The sequence below is a fragment of the Hordeum vulgare genome, chromosome 3H (assembly GCF_904849725.1).
Source record: "Hordeum vulgare subsp. vulgare chromosome 3H, MorexV3_pseudomolecules_assembly, whole genome shotgun sequence".
NCBI classification, from domain to species: domain Eukaryota; kingdom Viridiplantae; phylum Streptophyta; class Magnoliopsida; order Poales; family Poaceae; genus Hordeum; species Hordeum vulgare.
This window is the reverse complement of record NC_058520.1, coordinates 374,728,143-374,738,968: the sequence shown is the minus strand read 5'-3', so window position 1 is coordinate 374,738,968 and position 10,826 is coordinate 374,728,143. Positions and strand designations below refer to the sequence as shown.

General features: G+C 45.1%; 1 protein-coding gene across 1 annotated transcript; it reads left to right on the top strand.

Moving 5' to 3' along the window:
- The first annotated feature begins 4,659 nt into the window (after positions 1 to 4,659).
- LOC123439983 (GDSL esterase/lipase At1g28600-like) lies at positions 4,660 to 6,489 on the top strand. The gene is made up of 5 exons (XM_045116579.1): positions 4,660 to 5,031; positions 5,129 to 5,341; positions 5,499 to 5,650; positions 5,740 to 6,013; positions 6,133 to 6,489. Exons 1-5 carry the CDS (start codon positions 4,767 to 4,769, stop codon positions 6,336 to 6,338), a joined length of 1,110 nt encoding a protein of 369 aa, XP_044972514.1. The 5' UTR covers positions 4,660 to 4,766; the 3' UTR covers positions 6,339 to 6,489.
- Positions 6,490 to 10,826: the final 4,337 nt, after the last annotated feature.

The following is a 10,826-nucleotide window of genomic DNA, read 5'->3' as shown; positions in this document are numbered from 1 at the left end:
GAAAGACCTCTGCAGAGTGGCATACTTTGATCCATAGTTTCATTTTTGAAGGGAGTGTGGCAATTAAAGTCAATGATGACATTGGTCACTGCTTCCAAACGACGAAACCATTGATACACGGTGACCCATTATCGCCCATGCTATTTAATATAGTGGATGATATGTTAGCTATCATGATTGAGATGTGCAGAGGTTGATGGCCAAATTGATGGGGTAACTAATCACCTGGAAGATGGTGGTCTTTCTATCCTTTAATATGCGGATGATACAATTCTCTTTATTGATCATGACCTTGATAAAGATAGATATTGAAATTCATTTTGTCAGCCTTCAAGTATCTATCGTGTCTTAAGATAAACTTCCATAAGAGCGAGTCTACTGTTTTGGTGAGGCCCAAGTCGAGTCTCACCTATACGCCGATATGTTTGGCCGCGGGCTAGGTCAGTTTATGATCATCTACTTGGGGATGATTCACTATTAGTGTCTCACTAATGCTGAATGGAAACACATCAAGTAGAGACTACAGAAAAGGTTAAGTGGTTGGAAAGGTAAACTACTATCTTTAGGTGGAAGATTGGTCCTCATAAACTCGGTGCTAAGTAATATGGTAATGTATATGATTTCCTTCATCCAATTGCCCAAAGGAGTATTACATACATTGGATTATTTCTGATCAAGATTCTTTTGGCAAGGAGATAGCAAAAACAAAAAATATCGACAGAATGTGGTTTACCGTCCCAAAGACCAAGGATGGTTGAGTATTCATGACCTTGAGGTTAAAATACGGCCCTACTTGGCAAATGGTTGTTTAAGCTACTTACGGAAGATGGTTTATGGAAAACCTTCCTGAGAAGCAAATATGTAGGCTCAAAGGCAGTGTCCCAAGTATATTGGAATCCTTGGGACTAATGGCCATTAAAGATGCAGCATATATTAGGTTTTGGTAGGATATCTGGCTAGGCGATGCCACATGTGAGAGCAATATCCTGCCCTATACAATATTGTGCATCACAAAGGTGATACTATCGCCACGGTTATGGAATCCTTTACACCAAATGTGAGTTTAGGAGAGATTTAATTGGTCGACTTTAATCATTGAAAACTTTGGTACAATGCGTGTCCATAGTACAATTGTCACAAGGGATCGATGTATTGCGTTGGAACCTACACACGCTGATCCAGTCAGATGTGCGAGTGGATAATAATAAAATGATTTGGAAGATGAGGATACAACACAAGAATGAAATCTGTGTGATATCTTCGTCGAGGGGTTATTCTTATGAAAGACAACCTTATTAAGAGGAATTGGCATGGAAGTGCGCATTGTGTTTTTGTCACCATGATGAGACCATAAAACAATTGTTCTTTTGATGCAAATTGGTTTGTTCTATATGGCGAGTTATCCAAGTAGCTTCTGCATTGTATTCTCCGTGTAGTGTTGCTATATTTTTGGCTACTGGTTACATCGTATCAGTAACACGTTTAGAATTCTTCTCCAGATGGGAACGCTTGCGTGATTTGGTCGCTTTGGCTATGTAGGAATGATAAGATTTTTAATGATAAAAGTTCTTCCCTGCTGTAGGTTATCTATAGATGCACCGATACATTTTGTTTATGATCATCTCTACAACGTGTGGAGAATCGAGACCTATTTACGGAGGTATGTACATGTTTGGAGGCTACAATAAGGAATGCTTTTACCCAACATGGATGACAACATGGCCTTTGGATTGGCCCACCTACGTCTTAGGCGTTATACATAATCATATGTATTACTTGTATTTCATCTTTTTTGATTTGAAGGGGGTGGGTAGTTCTAGTCGGTATTTCGTCTTAGGCATTATTCCAAAATAATTTGAGGGAGAGACCAAGTATATGAATGCAAATCAAGAGTGATCCGGGATTTTATGTTGTAGTCTAGCCCTTGCATCATTGAGGCTAGAGGCACCGCACACCACCACCTACAACATACATGAATGCAAAAAAGTTTGTCGTGGCACCTTCAAATCCTCCCTATTATCATCATCTTGAACTCCGACCGCCGATGGCTCCACCTCGACCACCTTTCCTCTCCCGACCCACCTAGCATCAGGAACCTCCTCTCCCGCCTCTAGCAGACAAAGAGAGAGGGGTGCAGGTGGGCGACAACGAATGATGCGACATAATGTGGAAAAACCCTAACACTAGACTCATCTGATATTTCATCAGATATGAGACCTTATGGAAGAAAAGTGAAGCTAGTTCACCATTGAGGGAGTACTTATAGTGGTGTTTGTCTATACAAGATACTTCCTCCGTTCTTAAATATAGTCTTTTTACAGGTTTCACTAGGAGACTACATACAGATGTATATAGACATATTTTAGAGTATAGATTCACTCATTTTACATCGTATATAGTCCCTCATGAAATCTCTAAAAATACTTATATTCAGGAACGAAAGGAGTAGATATTAATAATATTGTGCCCGAATTTTATTGGATGCACATCTATTGGCTAGTGCGGTCAATTCATAGAGGTGTGGGAAAAGGATTTTAGCTTGTTAATTTGAAATGTTCAAAGGGCCTTCACAAAGTACAACAAGTGGACCTAGTTGACAGTTTCTGGAGTGAACCAACTAATATATGAAGGATTTTTTTTCTTAGCAATATTATGACACTATAATAGGTATATGAAAATATATCTTTTAAAATTAATGTATGTGCCATGGTACATACATTAATTTATGATTTTTTTTTTAGAAATCAAAAATAATTTATAAATCTACAATTATTTACGAATTATTATACATTTCATTTTCAAATTTTCATTTTTGAGTTTTCAATTTTGTTATGAAGTCCAAACTTAAATAAAGTATAAATCAAAATGAAGGAAAAGAAAAACAGAACTGAAGATCGCCCAAATACGGGTGGGCCCAAAAGGGCGCTGAGTGTCCTCTTCTAGCGCATTCTTAAAAATATTTTTCTTGATTCGACGAACATTTCTAGAATTGACGGAAAAAGGATATTATGGAACGATTTTCGCAATTGATGAACATTTTTTGAAATGCATTATCCATTTTGATTCAACAAATATTTTATTACTAAATAAAATAATTTTTAATTATGAACAGTTTTCAAGTTTGTATAATGTTTTTTATTTATGAACATTTTTTGAATTTACGAATTATTGTTCTATTTCATGTACATTTTAAAAAATCTATATTATAAAAAATCATGGACGTTTTTATTTCCCGAATAATTGTTCTAAATTTTCAAGTGTTTTATTTAAATCCCAAATATTTTCCGAATCTACAATGATTTAAGAATTAATAAACATTTTTTTATAACTATCATTTTTTATTTTCCTTGTTTTTTGAATTCCAAAATTATTTAAAGTACAGAATATATGACGGAAAAGAAAAAATAAATTAAAAACGAAATTTCAAGCAGGTTGCCGGTCTATGGGCCTGCCCACGCACGCTGTATTGTGTCCTGGCGCGCAGAGCGCAGTATAGGAGGTTCCTACTAGGCCGGCCCAGTCCGTAATTTATTTTTGTGAAACGTTTTGTATTACTTATAGGTGACATTGGTGGGTAATATTTTGCAATTTTAAGGAAAATTTCCGGTACGGTTGACCAGAAACAATCTGTTATTTTTTTAACATATTATTATAGTACAAATGCCCGTGCGTTGCACCGGACGAAAATTAAATAAGGTTACGCTAAGTATTTATTTTTAGACCATGAAATTCGGACGTACCCTAACAATGTTTGACATGACCTATTTCAGCTTCACATCTTCATTTCGTCCGAGGAAAGAATAGGCCGTGTATGAAATAGTCTTTCGATCAAATTTATTTTTATTCCTTGGAATTCCTTGGAATCTTTGAATCAATTTTATTTTTATTCCTTGGATTTCACTGTAATACAAATAATTTGGCCCCAAAAGATTACTACACATATGTTTTTTTACTGTTACTACACGTATGTTATACGGTTTACATTTGGGCCACGTACTCAGTCCAGCCTGGACCGACTGGGTGTGTCTGGTTAGACGCTGGAGCAGCCGACAGCTGAGCACCTCGTCTCGTACCTCTCCCTCCTCCGATTCCAAATGAATCACTATTCCCAAACCTAGCCAAACTGCTGCAAGAGACGACGGCAAGCGATTGCAGGTCCTGCCCCGGCGCTGGCCCTCCCAATCTCCCTCAGTCCTTCCCCTCCCATTCGCCCGTCCCTCTCCGCCTCTCCCTCCCCTGCCCTCGGCCTGTTGCCTTGGGAGCTTAGCAGCTTAATTCATCAAACTTTAAATATAGAGCATATAAATCTATCCATTAGATCACCCGCAAAAAATAAAACTTCATATACAGAGGATACAAATCTATCCTTTAGGTCACACGAAAAACCTAAAACTTTATATACAAAGGATATAAATCTATCCTTTAGAATTTAGATCACCTGCAAAACAAAAAACTTTATATATAGAGGATATAACTCTCTCCTTTAGATCATGTGCAAAAAATAAAAAATTATATAGAGAGGATATAAATCTATCCTTTAGATCACCCGAGTAAATAAAAAAAAACCTATCCTTTACATACATAAAAAAAGTTGCAAGAAATGTATCTTCACGATGTCACTATACTCATTGCCATTCTGCCTTCTATACCCCTACTAGTAGAATTCGGCCTGAAGATGCTATAAAAAGAAGGCCAGATGAACTCCTTTGGATCACAAACCAGTCACCGTCTCAGGCTGCAAACGTTGTAGCAACAGCAGTGTTACGATGGCCCCGGAGCGTCAAGGACACCGTTCCATTTCCTGCTGCATCCTCGTCGTCGCGGTCGTCCTGCTGCTCAGCGCTCGCGGGTCATCTGCTCGTTGCTACAAGCGCATCTTTGCCTTCGGCGATTCCATCATCGACACCGGCAACTTCGTGTATTCGACCGGCAGCGCTCCAAACGCCTTGAAGGAGTTCCCATATGGGATGACCTTCTTCCACCACCCCACAGGCCGCGTCTGTGACGGGCGTGTCCTCCTTGATTTCTACGGTGAGTGCACTTCACAGCACTTGGATCTAGCTACCCCTGTGTGTTCACAATAGTGTGTGGTCGTGACTATTAACAACCGTGTGCATACGTATTGCAGCTCAAGCGCTGGGTCTGCCGCTGGTACAGCCAAGCTTGCCCGAGCAAAGATCGGGGCAATGCACATTCGGTGCCAACTTTGCCGTGTTTGCTGCCACGGCGCTTCCCCCAGAGTACTTCAAAAGATGGAACATTGATATTCCAGGGTCTGCCAACCTCGGCGTGCAGATGGGCTGGTTCAAAGAAGTAGTGCAACGGATAGCACCAGGGCCCGGTAATTAACTTAACCACACGTCCATGCATCATTCACACTAAACCCACACTATTAGTTTTAGTTAATTGGCTACCTAAAATCTTATCAATTAATTTAACCACGTGTCCAGCATGCATGCTAAAACTGCTTTATTAATTGGGCTACGATGGTCTACCAGGTGCCAGGAGACTCCTGGGAGAGTCTCTCATCATATTGGGCGAGATCGGTGGCAACGACTACAACTTCTTGCTCCTCGGTAGAAATCATACTCGTGAAACAGCCTACCAATTCATCCCAGACGTTGTCAACCGCATCATCAGTATTGCGCAGGTGCTTACACGCCATCAATTAGTTTGTACAAACAAATCATCCATGTATCGTATTCGTAGGTGGTTTCATTTGTCATCGTATACATGCAGGAGCTCATCGATCTCGGCGCGAGGACGATCATGATCCCAGGGAACTTCCCCATCGGGTGTGTGCCCAAGTACCTGAACGATCTCCACACGGGCAACCGTGCGGACTATGACCAGTTCGGCTGCCTCAGGTGGTACAACGACTTCTCTATGAGGCACAACATGGCGCTGTCCAATGAGGTCAACAGGCTCAGGGCGCATCATCCATGGGTGAAGCTCATCTACGCTGACTACTTCGGCGCCGCCATGGAAATCTTCAAGAACCCACACAGATTTGGTCAGTAACCGATGCTCGATTGCATTTCTTCTCCTAATTAAAGCGGACTATATATACTACATATGATTTGGTCCATGCACCGCGCTCATTGCTCGATCGTGTTGCGTTTGGGCATGCAGGTATCCGCGATCCTCTTGTGGCATGCTGCGGCGGCGGTGGCCGGTACCACGTTGGGACATGCGACAAGAACTCCGCTATTATGGGTTCCCCAGCTAATGCCGCTAATTGGGACGGCATCCACATGACTGAGAAGGCCTACAACATTATCGCTGATGGGGTGTTGCATGGGCCGTACGCCAACCCGCCGCTGTTGCATTCTTGCTAGAGTTCTTAATTTCCTGTCTTGAGTATATTGATTATTAGAAAATATAAGATAGATTAGGACTTGTCCTACGCTGTCTTATAATTCTAGTTGATCATTGTACTTCTACATATATGTTCATGAGGCTCAAGCAATACAACAACTATTCCATCAATCCCTCTCCCTCTTTTAACATGGTATTTGTGGTAAGTTTCTAGACCTAGGCGTCGCCCGCTTCCGCCCCGCGCCCCGCCTCCGGGGTGGTCGGCCTCCATGACCACCGCCGGGGGCCATGCCGCCCATACCCAGGGTTCCTCCGCTGGCCTTGTTGACTTGCTGTCCTAGAGAGTCTTTTACCGATTTCTTGATCCGGATTTCTCTCTTCCGTCGGTCCCTTTGATCGTCGTCTTAATTTTTTGGTTTTCCAATCCAAGATCGGTTTGTGTCGCTCACTGCCGCCATCGACCACCATGTCTCTACTCCAACATCAGCGCGACACACCTCTTCACCGACCCGGTGGCCTTGCGCGACGCGGCGGCCCCTCACGGTCGTCGATTGCGCGTTTGCTCGCATGTCGCCCTGCACCGGCCGTTGCGATACTTCTCCGATCGGGACTACTTCATCACCATCCGCCTCCACCGTCGCCTCGTACGGTCACGCACCGACTACCTTGGCCCGGCTGTATTGGGCTGGCTCCCAGCTCTGACCGCGTCAGCTGCCTCGGACCGGCTGCCGGCTCAGGCCGCGTCGGCCTCGCCGCTTGCCTCAGGCCGACTGGTGGCTGGCGGTTCTATCGGCCTCGCCGGCTTCCTCGCACCAGTTGCGTTGTCGACCACATCAGGCCGGCTGCAGGCCCTAGCTGTGACCGCGTGAGGCTGACTAAGGCCGGCCCCATCGTCAGGCCAGCTACCTCGTCGACCGAGTAAAGCCGGTTGCCGGCTCCATCTTGGACACCGCCAGCCCGCCTTCACCGAGCGACGTCCCCACCTCGTGCGCGATCGGATTGATCATCCGCTCGTCCGCGATCCACCTCATATATGTCATGCGACCAATTTCGCCCGTCGGTTGCGCGTGCCCCCGCAGGTCCCATTAAGACAGTCTCGAGTAAAGCGCGCCCATCCATCGATCGAGCAACATGCTGCCACTGCGTCGCCCCGCGACCTGCGAGCTGCCACCTACCTACACCGCCCCTTCGAACTGTAGTGCCACGACACGTGGTCGCCGCCGCCGCCCGAGGCCGTCGCCGAGGTTGCATCGACCTTCACACCGCCGCTACGCCGCCCCGTCGGGCCATCGTGTCGCGGCACGCGGTCTATGCCGCTGCCCCCGAGGTCTTTCTCCGGTTGCTCCGAACCACGCGTTGTCGCTTCGTTGCCCCTTCGGGTCGTAGCGTCGTGGTGCGCGGACCACTCCGCAATCTTCGCGGCACGACTTCCTCTGGTATGCGTCGCATTGTCTCCCTCAGCGCGGGAGCGCCATCGTCTGCGTCGGTCTTCGTCACACTATCGTGTTCTTCCTCGCCTACTTCGAGCATCACCGCCGCGCTCCTAATCAGCCACCGCCGCCGTCAGTCACGGTTACGCACACAGTTGACAGGTTTTAGTTGAGTTACTTTAAGTTATCTAGAACCGGATGTTAACAAAATATCCATGTTTGCCGCATAACCGCACACACGGCTTCCCGAAAGATTTAACCCTGTAGGGGGCTCCAAATAATCCATCACAAATTACCACAGGTTGCATAGTTAATCCTCGACCACAAAACTTGCAATCTCGTCGGATTCCTTAGAGGAAAACCTCAACTCTGAAAAGACCCAAAGTCTCACCGAAATCCCAAAGCACAAGATATATCGCTAAGGTAATACAGGTCCAGCAAGACCACCCTACGTGGCGACGACCCCGATAAGAGCCGCGTATCTCAGTTTTAGGACACGTCCGATAAGCTACGCGTACGGTGGCCTGATAGAAATCACCCAAGTTGCACTGGGTTGGCCCCGCACAGTGCTCTACTTTGGACCAATACTCATGAGGAGCACTGGCCCGGGGGGGTTGATTAGATTCCTCAGGTAGCTATTCCCTATGCTTTTTATTAAGTTGTTAGCAAACTAACACCAAATTTGGGTCTTGCCAGACAAGCCTTAACACTAAACAATTTACCAAGGGGGACCCCATCACAACCCCGAACGTGTTAGGAGTGCTCAGTTCTGGAATAAAACACTGGTAGCCGAAACTAAGGTGGCAACAGCAAAACAAATCACCCGGCATAAGGCTAGGCCTTCCGCTATCTACCAAGTATATATGTGCATTAATTAAATAGCATTTAGAATAAGATGATATCAACTTTCCCATGGTATCACATGGACGAGCTTGCACCTGCAACTAGCAACGCTAAAGATAATGGTTGATCCAAGCCTAACTTAGCCAAACAATATTTGCTAGGAGGGTAGGTGTTTGAGGTTTCATGGCAATGTTTGATGGCCTATATATCATGTGGTAGGCAGCGGAGATATAACGATGGAAACGAATCAACTAAGCATAACAAGGCTAGAAACGGTGTCAAGGTCACGATCATCTTGCCTCTGATATCTTCAGAGTGAAATTGTTCCTGATCTTCCTACACGAACTTACCAGACTCCTCGAACTCGTTTCCAGACCCAGTAGCTACCCAAAAGAAACGATCATCCAATAAAAATTCTCTGTTGCTGAAACAATCCTACTCAAGACCAAGTGCCACCTCATCACAAAATGACACTTTTGCAGAACTGCTCAACTCTGGAATCTAGTGCCACCATTGGATTCCTGGGGTTTTCTACGCCAAATCCATATATCATACTTCTATATATGCATGCATAAAACACCACAAAATAGCACAAAAATTATACACAGGATCAAAACTACCATGTTAAGAACAGGGGCTGTTCTTGAACCTGCCATATCTGGTATATACCAGATTAGGCAATTCCACTTCTAGACTATTCCAAAAATGGAATTAACTAAACAAACATAGAAAAATAAAATACCACAATATTGATAGGGGGGCCACTAGTCATATGCACCAGGGGCCCTAGAGTATGACATGTGGGCCCTACACCCCACAACACAATAATGCATGCAGAAAAATAAAAGGGCTTTGGTGGGGGATCGAACACACCATCCCACACACACACACATACACACAACACACTCCACCACTCGGCTATTGCAGGCTAGCTAGACAACACAGGGGCTTAAATCAGATAAGCACACTCTGCAACTAGCAACATGTAATAAAATCTATGGAAAGAAGGGGGCGCTAGGAGGGGACTCGAACCCAAGACCTACACAGGCAGGCGCAACTCTGTTGATAGGGGGGCCACTAGTCATATGCACACGGCCCCTAGAGTATGACATGTAGGCCTGATACGTCTCTGTCGTATCTACTTTTCCGAACTCTTTTGCCCTTGTTTTGGACTCTAACTTGCATGATTTGAATGGAACTAACCCGGACTAACGCTGTTTTCAGCAGAATTGCCATGGTGTTGTTTTTTGCAGAAATAAAAGTTCTGGAATGTCCTGAAAATTTACGGAGAATTTTTCTGGAATAAAAGAAAAATACCTACACAAATATCCACCAGGGGGGCGTGCCAGTGGGCCACAAGCCCACAGGCCGCGGCCACCTCCCTAGGCCGCGCCGTGAGGGCTTGTGGGGCCCACGTGGCACCACCGCCCCCAAACTCATCTCTATATCTTCCGTCTCTCCCAGAAAAAAAATCAGAGAGAAGGTTTCATTGCGTTTTCCGATACGGAGGCGCCGCTACCTCCTGTTCCTCGTCTGGAGGGCTGATCTGGAGTCCGTTTTAGGCTCCGGAGAGGGGAAATCATCGCCATCGTCATCATCAACCTTCCTCCATCGACAATTCCATGATGCTCTTCATCGTTCGTGAGTAATCTCATCGTAGGCTTGCTGGACGGTGATGAGTTGGATAAGATCTATCATGTAATCGAGTTAGTTTTGACGGGGATTGATCCCTAGTATCCACTATGTTCTAGATTGATGTTGCTACTACTTGGCTATGCTTAATGCTTGTCTATAGGGCCTGAGTGCCATGATTTCAGATCTGAACCTATTATGTTGTCGCCAATATATGTGTGTTTTAGATCCTATCTTGCAAGTTGTAGTCACCTACTATCGTGGGTATAAGTCTGACAGTAGATGTGTCGGGTACGAAAGGATGGGCAGAGCCTTAGCTACGGCAAGGTTGTATGAGTTCAGGCCCCTCTAGGCCCTCTACGGTGGAGGTAAAAGCCCTACGTCTCAGTGCTCTTGGGAGCTTGTTGTCGAGTGGAATGTGGATTACACTGAATTGCTAACCCCTGCACCAGTGGGGAAGGGTGGCTTATATAGAGTGCGCTACCCTTCACAACGGTTCGGTGCACAGGGGTGGAGTAGTGGCGAATAAATGCCTACGTTACAGGTAACGTATGTCTTAAATGCTAATAAAGGTACGTGGAAACGTATGACCGTTGCCCTCCA